The following is a 16,722-nucleotide window of genomic DNA, read 5'->3' on the forward strand; positions in this document are numbered from 1 at the left end:
ACTAAGTGGCGGCCATTTGTCCATATAAGCCACTCAATAGGATGAACTGTTCCAATGAACGAATGAACACGCGAGAGGACTTTACTCTCGCTAAATAGCACTTTACTCACGTTTCTTTTTGTGAGGACTATCCCCTCGTTCTTCAACTTTGGGTGTAGACACCAAGTTGGAGCGAAAGCGTTTTCGAATGGTTTGTAAATAAAAACCTTTTTTCGTTTTTTTTTTTTTATTTTTTTCCAAAAAACTAATTCACATGTTTTATGGCAAATTTTGTAACAGATCCCATTTTTAAGCTTAAAATAAAGTTCTGCTTCCGTGTTTTTGAGTTTTTCCTTGACGTACCAGTTTCAAATACATATAAAAGGAACGAAATACAGTCGACTCTCTGGTTGTCAATATCCAAGGGACCGTCGAGGAAGAGAATCATCAGTTTACAGAACGTTGCAAAATGAAGACTCGATTGAAAATATTTTTTTCTTGATACCCAGCTATGGGAGAAAATCATGGCAACGTCCATCAAACAAAAACAAACACCCAAAGTTAAAGAACGAGAGGATAGTCCTCACGAAAAGAAACGTGAGGAAAGTGCTATATTGCGAGAGTATAGTCCTCTCGCGTGTTCATTCGTTCATTGGAACAGTTCATCCTATGAGTGGCATATATGGACAAACGACCGCCACTTAGTCACCGAACCATGGTGGCCCATACGGCAAAGGCACGGTTCAATATGCCGAAGGTCTTGGGTTCGAGTCTCGGCACCGGTACTTTTTTTTGATAGATGAACTTTTTTGGAAAATGAACCATGAGTAAAGTACTCTCGGTAATTTCGGGATTTAACCTCTCCGTCCGCACACAGTACCATTTTACTACCGAATCGTGATCTTTATCCTCTCGTATGCCGATGCCCAGTTCTGGGTGAACTAATGTCAAACACCCTTTAAAGCTTCTTTTCGCCAAGAAAAATGTCTATGCAAGCCATGAGAAAGTGAAATTATTGACAACCGGAAGAGATTTTTAAAGCAAACAGAATCCAAGGGACCGTCGAGGAAGAGATCCTTCAAGCAAGGGAAAATATCGAGGAATGAAGATAATTGAAGTATGCAGATTGAAGGGACTGAAGAATTCATCGATAGATGGAGAATTATTGATATCGAGAAGATCGTCAGCCAGAGAGTCGACTGTAATTACTAAAGATAACCAAAAAAGGTGCACTTAAGGTAACATTTCCTGAACCACTTTTATTATGGAAAATTTTTATCTCACTCGTCAGTGTTGTTAATACCTGCAAAATATTTTTTCCTATTTTTTGGGTCTTAGGGTGATTCCTGTTGCGTCAGGGCGGTCCAAAGATGACAATTTTGAGTATTTTTAATAATCATTGTCAAACGCCGTTTAAACTGAACTCATGCGTATTTTTCCTTGAAAGCCAAATTAGTCACTTTCCATGTACAAACCGGATAACTTAAGTTGGTTTAAACAATGTCAAGTTGTTTTTGGTAATTTGTGTTTTTTTTTGCAAAATCGCCATAATTGTCATTTTAAAGCACACCCTGACGTGCCAGGAACCATCCTAATTACCTAACAAAAATTATGTATAAAACTATTTTTGGTAGAGAATCCCGAAGATTTGAAGCCGATCCGAGCACCTTAGAGTTTGACCATGCCGTTTGCCTGGCAAATTGTTGTATATCACTTAGCAGAATTTTGAAAGATGTTCAATAATTTGTCAAAGTGTTTTTTTCCTACAATTAAAATAAAATTAAAATCCAAAACACTGGATTTTTGATTTGTCATTCTGAGAATAATTTAAGCAATAGTAGAACGAAAAGGGAATAAATATCACAGAATTTTACAATTTGTAACTTTTCAGAGATTTGATGAAATAGCATGTTTATTAGCGTGGTTCACGTTTCTATGAAAAAGACAAAAGTTGTTATTTTGTCTTGCATCAACCGGAATTTCGTTCTTTTATGTCCCCAGAAGCACTCCTGAAAATTTGAGCCCATTTGGTAAGGTCTAGGGTCTTTTTTTGAATTTATGGGATTTTGATTTATTTTCCATGGGAACTATCTTTTACATTGTATTAGATTTTTTTATAAATCGATGAAATGACTTGATTCTTATAGTAGGAGATAGGTTTTGAACTGGGAATAACTTTGTAGAACATACCAACATGCTAGGAAGTGACCCTTTAAAGATACAGATACTTTTAGATGATGGCTTTTGAAGGGGCCAGCCACCATCTAAAAGTATCTGTATCTTTAAAGGGTCACTTCCTAGCATGTTGGTATGTTCTACAAAGTTGTTCCCCAGTTCAAAATCTATCTGCTACTATAAGAATCAAGTCATTTCATCGATTTATAAAAAAAAATCCTAATACAATGTAAAAAAAGATAGTTTCCCATGGAAAATAAATCAAAATCCCATATAAATTTCAAATTAAAACTGGAGCTCCTAGACCTTACCAAATGGGCTCAAATTTTCAGGAGTGCTTCTGGGGACATAAAAGAACGAAATTCCGGTTGATGCAAGACAAAATAACAACTTTTGTCTTTTTCATAGAAACGTGAACCACGCTAATGTTTATTCTGCAAATTTATTCTTGATATAATAAGCTTCAAATCTACGCAAATAGTTTTGATAAACACGAATAAATGATGTTTCCAGATGAATTTGGAAAATAAAATAAGAAAAAAACTATTTTGCGGGTATTAACAACACTGACGAGTGAGATAAACATTTTTCCATAATAAAAGTGGTTCAGGAAATGTTACCTTAAGTGCACCTTTTTTGGATATCTTTAGTAATTATTTCGTTCCTTTTATATGTATTTGAAACTGGTACGTCAAGGAAAAACTCAAAAACACGGAAGCAGAACTTTATTTTAAGCTTAAAAATGGGATCTGTTACAAAATTTGCCATAAAACATGTAATTTAGTTTTTTGGAAAAAAAACGAAAAAAGGTTTTTATTTACAAACCATTCGAAAACGCTTTCGCTCCAACTTGGTGTCTATGGAAGAAAAGTGGGAAATTGTCCGCTCTTTCGAATGGTAATGGCAAAATTTGAATCTAAGGGTGTACTCAGCCTGATTTTCGAAGAAAATATGATTTTTGGCTGTTTTTTTATCGAAAATGAAAGTTTCGGCTTTTGGAAATATTTTCATTGAAAAGAGCGCACGATTTTCGTTAACTCACACTTTAGATCGATTTTTGAACATCTGCTTCGAAAGATATGATTTTTTCAATTTAAATGTAATTACCAATAATTTAAAACTAAAAGAATTCCTAAAATTCAAATGCCATTGTGAATTACTAAACTGAGTGCACAGGAGTTGTTGATTTGAGTAGGACAACCGATCCAGCAAGTTTTATTAAGATCGGAAATGGTCCGGTTCAAAATAGTATTTTTATGGTCGATTTCCCGTGGAAACCGTCTATTACACCTCATTTTCTTTATTGCAACAAAAAAAAACATTTTGGAATAATCAACTATAACTCACTTTATTTTTTCAAAGCTTAATAAATAAACGAAATTTCATTTTCAACTGCAATATTTTTCCAAAATATCTCGATTTTTTCAAAAATTCATGCCTTTACAACCAAGTGTTGCAGATGCATTTTTAGTCCCCTACGCAGGACAAAATACATTTTAATATTCAACAGAGAATAACAAATTTTGAGTAAAAAAATTTAATATTACATAAGGAACTGGTGAATTTTCATCAGATCTGATGAATTCATATTGGGTTTACATTTTACTCAAAAAAGAGGTGATATTTAACCAACCAAATTTTCAACCTTCCAAAATTCAATTTCTTTATTCTGTGGTCAACATTTAAAAATAAGTGACAACTATTAATAAATAATAAAATGTAAAAAAAATACTTTTTTTTTAATTTGAACTTATTTTTCCGGAAAGCTTTTTTTTGTAGAGCTCTGAAACCACTGCGACTAATTATAGGAATATTGTACTATGACTCATTTTTTATAGCAAAATCAGGTTGACCCAGCACCATGGAACGATGATAGGCTGCTCCTGTTTACTGCGTTTTGTCCCAGTTAGGGTCGACTTTTTTGATGAAGTCTATAACCCTGCCGAGACGGAACCTAGTTATATCGGAGGGCTGTAAGACCCCTTTCCCAAAAATTGAAATTCTACTTTGAATCAAGGCACCGCAATTGCTGAAAGTGCTCTGATGTTTCAGTTTCCATTTGACAAAATCGACATATTGAATCTGCAGTTTTTTCCATGTTAAATAAATAGTATTTGCAAGGGCAGTGGTCGATCAATAAACCGGTTATCACCCATAAATTTTTATTGTCTAATTTCAGTAATTCCCGGGATGATTTCTCATTCGGGAAAATAAATCTTTTTGCCTGTCTGGAAGTATCTGTAGTATTCCAAATAAATTGAACTGTTGATAATTCCCAAATTTTAAGCTCAATTTTCATAGAACAGTCTGGAACACCAAAGAAGGGCTCTGGACCAATAAAATCAGTCTCCGATCCTTTCCTTGTCAGGCTGTCCGCTAATTCATTTCCTAGAATTCCACAATGCCAAGAACCCAGTAAAGATTTACCACGTTATTTTGAGATAATTGCTTCAGTAAGTTAACACCTTCTAAAACTAATCTTGATTGGCAGGTATACCCTTTGAGGGCATTCAAAGCTGCTAAACTGTCAGAGAAAATACAAATGTTCACAGCAAAAAATCCGATGGTAAAATCGCATGCAAAAGCATGCACATCACCTTCGTCAAAATAAACACTTAATATTACATACAGCATGTAAAATTTTTGCAAACACAAAAAAAAGTTGCAACCGACGGGATTAAAACCCAGCACTAACAGTAAGGACTGGCGCCTTAGCCCACTCGGCCATCAGACCGATGTAAAGCTCTAAGGATAAACGCGTATATGGGCTTGACATTTCGGTCAAGTAGGTTTCCCATACTGATGGGCTGCATATTTCAAGGTGTAATATTACACAGAATTTCATAAAATAATGCAATATTTATTTTACACCCAGGCTTTTTACATGCAGCTGGATTACTACTTTTTTAGCTGTGTTTGTGAATCTTTAGTTTCTTTTCAGACAAATACACGCACATTCAACTATTGCATAAACTTCACCTTGGAAAACTGTTGGGTAATGTCCCATAGGAATAAATTTCTTTATTCTTGGGCCAAAAACCCCAGCTCCCGTGTTGTTATTCATTTTTGAACCATCCGTGTAGAACTCAATCGATCCTGGACGAAGATTAGGCCCACCATTATCCCACTCGTAGCGACTTTTAGCGTCCACTGTGAACGGAATGTTATAGTTAGCCTTGGTCGGCATCCAGTCTACTATTGAGTTTAACGCAGGATTCAGATTAAAGTTTTTAAGGACCTCTAAGTGGCCCGTCAAATCTTTTTCCTGAATCTTTGTGGATCGATTCATTAAAATGGCACTTTTACATTCCTCTAATTCAATAAATTTATGAAGAGGAAGTAAATTCAACAAAGAGTTAAGTGCAGCAGACGAAGTACTGTGCATAGCTCCCGTCATTGAAATAGTGGCTAATCTTTGCAGTTTAGCTAATTTGTTTTGTGCATTTTTTAACTTAACTTTAGACCACCACACAAGTGAAGCATATGTTGTTCTTGGTCTAACTATACACGTATATAACCAATAAATCATTTTTGGCCGAAGGCCCCACTTTTTTCCAAAGGTTATTTTGCATACCCATAAAGCGTTAGTTCCCTTGTTAATAACATAATTTAAATGAGCATTCCAATTTAGATTACTATCCAAGATGACTCCTAGATATTTCACTTCGTTGGAAAAATCTATTGTTACCCCACGAATAACAAGTTCAGGGATAAATATCAATCTTTGTCTTGTAAACGGCAAAATATCTGTTTTAGAGGGATTAATAACAAGACCTTCTCTTTTACACCACTTTGAAATAAAATTCAACGCAGATTGCATTCGGTTTGAAATAAACTTTCCTATTTTTCCATGAACTATTATGCAGATACATCCGCATAACTAACCAATTCGAAACCGAGATTCGCTAACTTTTTCAAGAGATCATCGACAACTAGTGACCAGAGCAGAGTTGATAAAACTCCACCTCCACCTCCACCTAGTCTGTCTTCTCCTAGGTCAGCAGAAATTTCCCTGTTAATTAGCATTGCCTCAATCCAGTTGATAATACATGAATCAAAGCCCTTCGCTTCCATAGCAGAGCGCATAGAACTGTGAGATGCATTATCAAAAGCTCCTTCAATGTCCAGAAATGCAGCCAAAGCCATTTCCTTTGCTTTGAAGGACTTTTCAATTTTTGTAACTAAGCAATTTAAAGCAGTAATTGTTGACTTACCGCTTTGGTAAGCAAACTGTCCTTTATTTAAAGGATTCGTTTTCAAAAATGTTGGAGTCTTGCATTAGAAAGCTATTAATGTAAAATGGCCAACCAAAAAGTACAAAATAAAAATTTGGAAAATAGTGAAACTCCAAAAATTACCCTTGGAATTCTTTTTTACATATTCTAGATCCTCCTAATTGAACTAAAATATATAGGGGATATTCTCGTATGTTTGGCAGGCTAAGCACTCGCTCCTAACTCCATCCAATTTGCTGATTTTCACTATTTAAACCACTAATTTTGCAAAACTTTTGATAGAAACTTGCTTGCTCACTTCTTATCGAGCTATTTATTACTCGATTTCAGTTGAAATCGCTTTTAATTAGCTTTAATTGAATGTCAAAGTTCTGACCTGCCAACATTAGAGGCACGCTGGAATAAGATGCTGTTCCCCTACTTTTGGACTGTTCTGAGCCTACCAAAGAATCCTAAACTACAGAGCTTGGAAGTCGATCGCCGTAATAATATGATTCGACCCAGTTCGCAATTGAAGTTTATATTGAGTAATATCCTTGGGACCCCTTGGCATTCCGATGAACACGTTGGGATGTTCAGGGCCCTCAAGGTTCCTTAAATACAAATCTTGGAAGTTAGCCCCGTAACAATACGATTCTAATAACAAAGATTTCAACAAGATTCATATTTAGTTATGTCCTGCTACTTGCCAGGTAATTCAAATAATTAAAATGATTAAAATAATTCTCTATTCAAGAAATTTCTTACATGTTTGGCAGTTTAATGATTTGATCATATTTCTATCCAATTTTCTGTTTATTTTGCAAAACATTTGCTGGAAAGCTATTTTTACTAGATTTCAGAATGAACGCTATTTTTACTAGACTAGAATGAACGTCAAAATGTTTCGATACCAACAATAGGTACACGATGCAATTAAATTCCGTCCTCCTATTTAGGTTTGAACTCTTATAAATCTTATATTTAAAAAAATGTCATGTGATCAATTAAAAATAATTACCTGCTCAACCGTTCCGTAAGCAGCAGCAGAAAGCAATCGAACCATGACTTGAACCTTTTTCGAAACATCCAATCCCATCCCGCCAGTTGGTCATCACAATTTGGGAAAACAATTATCAAATCAGAAACAATTAGCACCCTTTCAGCGGGACGATTTGCCGGGAATGTTTAGTCCAACGAAGACAACGACAAGGGAGGGAGTTACAGATCAATTAAAACACAATTAGGCATTAACTTTCTCTACTTCAGAACTTTATTACTCTTTTTTTTTTAACTTGTTTTTGTGGTAGTGGTTGTCCATTGGTGTTTTCTTTTCCTTATTCTGTGTACACATACGAAGACTATTCTGCAGGCAGAATAGTACCTAGTCATGATTTTGTTGTTCGCTACACCGTTTGATAGATCACACCTTTCGTAATTTTTAATTGTAGCCGCCCATTTTTGGCCCGTGGGTCAATTTAAAGCATTTCGTTTTTTTATCCTCTAGCAGCTGACAAACGAAAGGTGTGCACTGCTCTTGCGATAAATTGTAATGCTTCACTGGTATGTTTACTGGTATTACTAAGCTATATGGTCGAGACAAACTAACAATATTTTACGTTTGACATATGATTACATTTTAATAGGAACATTTGTTTTAGAGCTTTAACTTTGTTTTAATAAATAACAGAGAGAGAGATAATTTAGTGTCGCGGGAGAAAGAATCTGCTGCCAATGTTGAATCGCTTGAAAACAGTCAAAATATTAATGCAAAGCAAAGCTCAACTCCTATGGAATCTAGTGAAGGTACCTACTATCTACATCCATCAATTATAATTGGTTATTCTAATGGCCACCAAATTGTTTTGTTTTGTTAATCTCAGCTCAGTTTCATCTAATTTGTGTTCGTTCGTTGGTTATATATTTTTGAGTGTTATTTTATTATTGTTTTTACAAAAATAATTTGCTTATTTCCTCTTTTACTTAAATACTTTTATCGATTTGCTTTTGTACAGACTATTTGTGTAATCGTTTTCGCCATGGAAGGTGGTGACGGTTTCTTGTGCATATTAACTGTGTTTATAATTTATGTCATACTGTGATTAGATTGTTTACCTAAAAAAAGCCGCCAAACATTCTATTGTGCGCTATTCCTGCCGTCACTTTTTTTTTGTAACCCATTCAACAAATCATCGCCTTAACAAAAATCGACTCATCTTGGGTGATCAAACCCGGTGCGCCAAAAATGCAAATAAAAAATTGATTCCAAACGATCCCCAAGCACTCAATCAACCAACCATGCTTAAGGAAGTAATCCCCCCACCCCTTGGCCGAAAAGCCGAACTTAGTTGCTCGTTAGTACGAACGCGCGCGACACTATCTTCTTAGTCATCGCGTGCGCGTTTTGTGATTTTGAGTGATAATTTTATGTCTGTTTGAATTTTGGCGATTATGGAAATTGGGGCCCCGTAACCTGTTCTCGCGCGAGAGGTCGCCGCCAGGGGCCCGTCAATGAGCGGATGAGTCACACGCGTCGCCGAAAAGGTGGTCCCCGATGTCTGCGGGATGACGTTTGTCGGGCAGTAGCCGTCAAGAGTTGTGGGACTAAATTAAAAAAGAAACCAACCAATCTATTAACTTGAAACATCTAATTTTATCTGCTACCGACGATTTGGGTCGACTTAGGTCATTTTAAGTGTTCGAAAGCAATTAAATAATTATTCTTATGATTCTAGAAATTTAGCCATGCTAATGGAAAAAACTTGTTTTCTAATAAGAATAAATGATTGCAAAACACTGGGTAAGACCGTCATCAGCCATCAAAAAACAAAAAAAAATAGATTTCATTAGCTCTTAATGTAAAAGTCGACTTTAAATGCTGCTCAACAGTCTGAATAGAAAACATCAAACACAAAAGCAAAAATTATCTGCAGCAACATAAGTTATGAAATTTTGTAGTTTTTTCGCATTGAAATAAGGATATTATAGTTTATAATATTTATGGTAATTATGTAGCAAGGTATCTCTAAAAACAACCGCTAAAAATAGAATAATTGGTACTTACTCGCATCTAATTCCAGCGTGCTTCTAATGTTGCGATATCAGAACTTTAACATTCAATTACAGCTCATAAAAAGCGTTTTCAACTGAAATCGAGTGATAATTAGCTCAATAATAAGTGAGCAAGTTTCTATCAAAAGTTTGCAAAATAAATTGTTTGAATAGTGAAAATCTGCAAATAGGATGGAGTTAGAAGGGAGCTCCTGCCAAACATTAGAGAATTTCTTCTATATCAAGATATTTTTTTTCTACAAATATTTTGCTAGCATTTGTAGGAGCCATCCATAAACTACGTGGCTCTTTGACAGAAAACACGTTCCATACAAAGAGTTAAAATTTTGTATGGCGAAAAAACCCATCAAAGTGGGTGGACTGATAATTGCAAGGTTCCTTAATCAATCTGTGTTGCCAGATTTCTCAAAATAAACTCGTGAAACTAACAAGATTTATCTGAAATAGCCTATCAGAAAACACTTAACAAACCCAAACTCTAAATGTGAACAAAAATGAACGTGAATAATAACAATCAATTGTACAACTTTTTTTTGTAAAAAAAAATATTTTGAGCAATTTTAAAACTATAAACAAAATATTTTTATGAATCTTACTTTACTTTACATTTACTTTCAAAAAATATTTGTAATTGGTGTAATTCTTGTTGACAAAACTTTTTGTCATCAAATCAAATCAAAATTTCAAATAATTATAGCTGATTACTTCATTCTATAAATCTTTGATTCAATATGAAAATTGCTATATTTTCAGAAAATAAACATTTAATGCTTTTGAAAATGATTTGTTTTGCATTTAAATTTAAAAAAAGATCACAGAAATTGTTTTTTGGGCATGTCATTAGCCGTTTTAACTCCACGAAAACCGGAAAATCGATTTAATTTGTATTTGTTTGACTTACTTAAACTTTTTGAAGAACTTTTTCCTATGACAAAAGAAACATGTTTACATACAAATTCTTTTCCTCGAGAGGAGTTTAGAGATGTCTTCAGCAAAGTTCTTTAAAATAGTTACACTCATAAAATTTTTTTCATTAACTTTTTTCTAAAAAAAACTACTTTTGAGCAAAATAAAGAATACAGAGTTAAAATTTTTGATGAATTTATAATTTTTAAAAGTTATCAAAATTTATTCTAATTTTTTCTTCCAAAATATTTTTTTTGAATCAACATCTGGCATGCAATCAAAAAGTACTTTACTTTCAAAAATAGAAAAACTTACCGTTTTCAAGTTATACCCATTTGAGGGTTAATTCCAGGTAGAAACAAATATTTGTTTGGTTTTTTAAAAATAGTTTTCATGCATTTAAATTTCAGACAACTTCTTTGAAATAGCTGAGAAAAAACAACATTTTTTTAAGCTGAAACTCGAACGAATAGGAGAAATAATCGTATGTGTATTTTGACCCGGTCCTGATTCCGTCGCATTTGCAAATTACCACTATTTAAACTACTTGTTTTGCCAGAGTCCAACTTCCGACTAAGCTATTAAATGCTTGATATGGGCTGAAACGCTTTTAAGAAGCTGTAATCGACAGCCAAAGTGATATGCCAACATTAAGTGCCCGTTGGAATTACATGCCGTTCTTCTAGTTTCCAAAAAAATTAGATAAAAAATAATCAGAAAATTTAAATTTTTTAAGTGTTTTTCGTTTAGCTCTACGGTTTTTAATGTTAAAAAATTAAATATTTGTCGAATTTCCAACCGATCACGCTAATCTCACACGGAAGAACACGTACTTCTCCATAGCCGCTGATGTTCCCACTATTTATTACGCAAATTTATTCCCATAGCAGCATTGCCTCATCCTCTGGGGGCTTGCGTCCTCTTCAAAAGTGGTTAGAAACGATTTGGAACACCACTCTCTCAGGTGACTCATTCACTCATCACAAGTCGTCCTCGTCGTCGTCACCTCCCCCAAAATCAGCACCTGTTTGCATTGCATTAGAATAACAATGCCACAAACGATCGAGTGAGAGAGAGCCAGAGGGGGCTCCAATTTGGCGGGATAATCCGCCGGCGGCAGCAGTGAAATTTGATCGATCGATTATGGCCAAATGTGTGAGGATTGTGGCACTAATCCGATAAATCTGTTGTTGATTGCGGGGGGATGTGACCACGGAGTTCGGTAGCCACAGCTACAAACTATGAATCAGCGTTCGGGATTGTCGAAATTTTGTAGAGTTTGAGGAGACGGTTTGACGATGTTTCAAGTATTATCGTATTTTACCTACAGTTACCGGAATCGATTTTGCATTCGAATACTTTAGATGCTGGCGTTGAGTCTCTAACGACCGCCTTAAATCATTGTTACGATGAACCTAACAATTAAAAGGCAATAAAAAGTGTTCGCACACAGGAATTAACGCAACAGTCACAATACTTTGCGGCGGCGTCGGCGGCGCCGTAGTCGACGAACTTAACGGCGTCTCTCCAAAACTTAAAACAAAACAGACCTTAAATAATAACCTTACAGAAACAAACAGAGAGAATAAAACCTACACTTTCTTACACTTCTTGGTTTTTGGACGCGTCGGAGATTGGCGTAAATGCGCCCTGACGCCCCCTCTCAGAATCACAATCATTCACACTGTGACGCACACACACACTGACGCACTCTACGCCTAATAACAGAACGACAAAACAAAAAAATAAAAAAAAACGCGACTTAGTTCAACGGCTCGGCGATGCATTTGCACTGCTTGATGCGTTGGATGCGCTTCCGGCGCAGCTGGGGCACGAGCGAGGGACACCGCAGCGTGACCGTGATCCAGGTGAACTTTTTCGGCTTGCAGAAGGCGCACGAGCGGAAGGCCGGCCCGGTCAGGTCCTCGTCCTCAAAGTCCAGGTCGACCTCCCGGGGTGGAGCCGGAGTGCCACCGTTCCGATGGTGGTGACCACCTCGACCACCGTTATTGTTCTGGCCACCATGCCGCCGTGGCCGCTTGGGCGACTTTGGAATGTAGAACGAGTTGCACTGTCCGTAGCAGAAGCGGTTGATGATGGTCCGGCTAAGGCAGCCCTCCTCCCGGATTCGCTGCACCAGCGGTTCCGTCTTGCACCAGTCCTTCTTGAGGTACTCCTTGCGCGTCACCACCAGCGCGTTCTTGCTCGACTTGAGCAGCTTATCGCCGCGGTATGCCTGCAGATCGGCCAGAATGTCCGCATTCGACGAGGACGACGTAGCCGCCTGATACTGATAACCCCCAGTCTCGTTGAACGCCCCTCCTCCTGCGCCGTGACGTCTCCCGTTAAAGTCAAAGTCAATCGCCACCTCGGGCGTTTGGTACAGATCGGACCCGATGCTGCTGTCCTCGGTCGCCCCTCCTCCGCCACCACCACCACCGTCCTCGTCCTCGGCCAGCTCGTTCTGAACCAGGTAGCGTTTCTCGTCGCGCGATGAGGCGTTCATGCGCCGTTCCGCGAGCACCCGTTCCACGTGCCGCGTGTTGATGATGTCCAGAATCGAGTCGGACAGCTGTATCCGGTGGCCGGAGGAGGTCGGGTAGAGCAGCAGGCAGGACGCCAGCGCTAGCAGTCGCATCGTCAGATTCATTCTGCAAAAGACGGTAGAGAGAGAGATGGTTAGAAGAATGCGGACTCAATAATAAACTTTTGAATGGCAAATTGTTGAACTGTTGTGGCATGAAACAGTCGCGACTTCCCCGATGGGTTTCCGGAGATAGAGCAAATAAACTGCTCATTTGAAGTGAATCAGTCAAATTCTTCATTTTCAATTAGAGATCTTTCTAAACAAATAGTTGCATGATTCAACTGAGTTATACCACAAAGTATTCACTTTTCAACAAATTTTAGTAGTGAATTGCCTGTTCCATAACCAAATGCAATTAAAGGTCAAAGATTGTGTCATTCACTCTTGGGGCAATTACTGTCAAGGATGGTTCTGAATTCGCTGCCCAGAAATAGTAAATTGGACTCAAAAATTAATATGTTCATGCTTCACACAAAAAAAAATACATTTTTGATTGATACAATCTGAATCAAGATTTTAATGTTTTTGCCTTCCTCACCTCACTGAGGCAAGGCTATAAAATCACTCGAAAAATGAACTTCTTAAATACGACTCCTAGATATACCTTCACGTATACCTATCGACTCAGAATCAAATTCTGAACAAATGTCTGTGGGGATGTGTGTAGACATGATTTTTTTCCACACGATTATCTCAGAACTGGCTGTACCGATTTTGTCCGGATCCACCTTATTCTGTTCGTTTTGAGGTCCCCTAAGACCCTATTAAATTTTATTCTGTTTAGTGAAGTATTTTTAAAGTTATGCCAAAAAAAAGTTTTTTTGAAGCTACAAAAAAGGGTGATTTTTGCATAACCTCAAAGGCCGGGTCTTTTTGCTTTTTTGACTTTTTGACCACGCGGGGGATTGGCAACCACACCCTCTTGCATGCGTATCGCCCGGTTGCCACATCGCTTAAGCAGTGTCTGCGTCTCTTCTAGAAAAAATCTGTATTAATTATGTTGCTGCATCATTTTGTTTTGAAATATATAACTTATGAGACTTTTCACCTTTATTTTGAAGAGTTGGTAAAAAAAAAAGAATTCAAAATTGCTGTTCAAGTAAAATCAATAATTTAAAAAAGAAAAACAAATGAAAAAAAATAAAAAAAAAAATAAAAAAGTTCAAGATGGTATGTCAGAGACATAGCCGAAAGACATAGGACCAAACAATTTGAATGTGTTTTTGGATTGCTAGTGAAATCGAGAGTGAAATCTGAAATAACATTATTTTATTTTGTTTTATAGATTTGTCGGCAAAATTGTCATAAATGTTCTCCCAAGGTGAACCTTCCATGAGGGCACCGGCAACTCCAGGTTGTGGCCACTACGGTCGAAATGTCAATTTTCATGTTCAGTATCAAAAACCATGAATTTTGATATCCATATTCCCACAACTCGTATGGTTCTGTTAAAGACCCTCCGGGCCCCGGGGAAACCTGCTTTGAGATCACCGGTCACTCAAGGTTGTGGCCACTACTGTCGGAATGTCAATTTTCATGTACAGTATCAAAAACCATGAATTTTGATACCAATATTGCCACAACTCGTATGTTTCTTTAAATGTCCCCCCAGGCCCCGGGGGAACCTTCTTTGAGGGCACCGGCCACTCCAGGTTTTGGCCACCACTGTCGAAATGGCCATTATCATGTTCAGTATCAAAAACCATGAATTTTGATACCCATATTGCCACTACTCGTATGGTTCTGTAAATGTCCCCGCAGGCCCCGGAGGAACCTTCTTTGAGGGCACCGGCCACTCTAGGTTGTGGCCACTACTGTCAAAATGGCCATTATTATGTTCAGTATCAAAAACCATGAATTTTGATACCCATATTGCCACAACTCGTATGTTTCTGTAAATGTCCCCCCAGGCCCCGGGGGAACCTTCTTTGAGGGCACCGGCCACTCCAGGTTGTGGCCACTACTGTCGAAATGGCCATTATTATGTTCAGTATTAAAACCCATGAATTTTGATACCCATATTGCCACAACTCGTATGTTTCTGTAAATGTCCCCCCAGGCCCCGGAGGAACCTTCTTTGAGGGCACCGGCCATAGCGACTTCCACCGGTCCTCTTCGCTCGAATTTCCTCCTTCTACTGCTGCTGGTTCTTCCTTCTGGTTGCTGGTCCTCTTCTTCTATTGGCTGCTGCTGCTGCTGCTCCGCGCCGGCCCGACGTGCACAGTTGGAGTGCTCGTTCCAAAGTGACTTGCTTTTGCGAAATTTTCTGCTTAAATAGCGGCAGAGCCGGAGAACGGCACAAAAGGGGCAAGGTCTCGAATGCATACGCTCGCTCTGATTGGTCATCTGTCCGATATGTACTGAAAAATTACTCATTTTGATTGCATGTTTTAAGTGCTTTAACTATGTTTAGTCAAACTATCTGACTAGTTTAGTTAAACGATAGCTGAAGTCTTTCTCTTTCGATTGGTGGTCCAACCGTCTGGATTGATTCACAGGGAAAAAAGATATAAGCGTTCAAAATGTCCCCTTTTTTAACGCTTAAAAGTGACGCTTTGGATCGAATTTCTGAACTGGCCCCCCAATATAGTAAGTAGAGACATAGTCCTATGTCAAAAAAACTCTTAAATAAATTTGTAAATATCACCTCAAATACAACATGAATGCGAGGAAGGCACCAACCACCTTAAGGTGGATTAAGTAACGTTTTTTTTGTAATTTTTTGTAATTTTTGTATTTTTTTGTGTAATCATGGCCGCTGACCGGGAGTGGCTTTCAGAACCTTAAAATAATTTCTCACCGCCATATTGGATTTTGAAATCCTAGATCACTTAAGAACATTTTTGAGGTCATCATCATTTTTCCATACCATAGTCCCCTGTATCTCTGTATCGAAGTTGTAGGTTATGATTTACTAAGACTTTTCAGGAAAAAGGTACACGGAAAAAAATCAGATTTTTTATTACTTAACATTTCTGGAGATTTTTTTTAAATGTCCAATAAATCAAATTTCTAGTTTTTTTTTGCTTTTTGGGTGTTTTTGAAACCGCCTTGAGTCAGGGGTATTAAAAAATACCCAAAAAGCAACAACTGAAAATTTGGTTTATTGGACCTTTTTTAAAAAAATACTCCAGATTTTATCACTAAATTAAACTTAACTAAAATCACAAAAAAATGATTTTTTCGACTTAAAATTACATCTTCTGAGCCTTAGTGTGTGATGATAGATATGAATTTTAAAAAAACGTGTTTTTTTTTAATATATCCATAACCCGGACAAACAGATTATAAAAAATCATTTGTTGATGCAAAATCTAATTTGCAATCGAAGAGTACTTAAGACACATTCTCTGGGCTAGAATACCAGCGGGGAAATTTTAAAACGTAATTTCATGGAAAAATTGATGTTGTGATTGTATTCTACATAGATATAGGCTTCTCAAACCAACTTTTACAAACTTTAAAAGGTTTAAAACTTCACATTTGCTTCAAGTTTCAGGCACCTCTATCAGCAAAAAACACCTCAAAACCACCTCCGCAAACCCGAAATATCACCAATGGTCATAAAACAATTTTGCCAAAGCTGAGCATATTCTGAAAGTAGGATAAATTTCCGTCGAATGCAATTGGGTAAATCGAAATTGACTATTTTTTCGCAAAGATGCAGCAAAAGTAACCCTTGACTTAAAAATTATAAATTTATTTTTATTGAAAAGATCAGAAGATTTCGCAAACGTGTCAAATTTGTTCAAATTTGGCCAATAGTTTCAGAGACATGGTCAGATGAAA

General features: G+C 37.1%; 1 protein-coding gene across 5 annotated transcripts in view; it reads right to left on the reverse strand.

Annotated features, from left to right (window-relative positions):
* Positions 1-11,619: 11,619 nt before the first annotated feature.
* Positions 11,620-16,722, reverse strand: part of LOC6031378 — an 81,081-nt gene continuing 75,978 nt past the window's right edge. For all 5 annotated transcript variants that reach the window (XM_001842137.2, XM_038255741.1, XM_038255742.1 and 2 more), the window contains one exon: positions 11,620-12,997. In XM_001842137.2, the coding sequence (XP_001842189.2) occupies positions 12,109-12,996 (888 nt within the window). In that variant the 5' untranslated portion in view covers position 12,997 and the 3' untranslated portion in view covers positions 11,620-12,108. The remainder of the gene's footprint in view (positions 12,998-16,722) is intronic.

The sequence above is a fragment of the Culex quinquefasciatus genome, chromosome 2 (assembly GCF_015732765.1).
Source record: "Culex quinquefasciatus strain JHB chromosome 2, VPISU_Cqui_1.0_pri_paternal, whole genome shotgun sequence".
NCBI classification, from domain to species: Eukaryota; Metazoa; Arthropoda; class Insecta; order Diptera; family Culicidae; genus Culex; species Culex quinquefasciatus.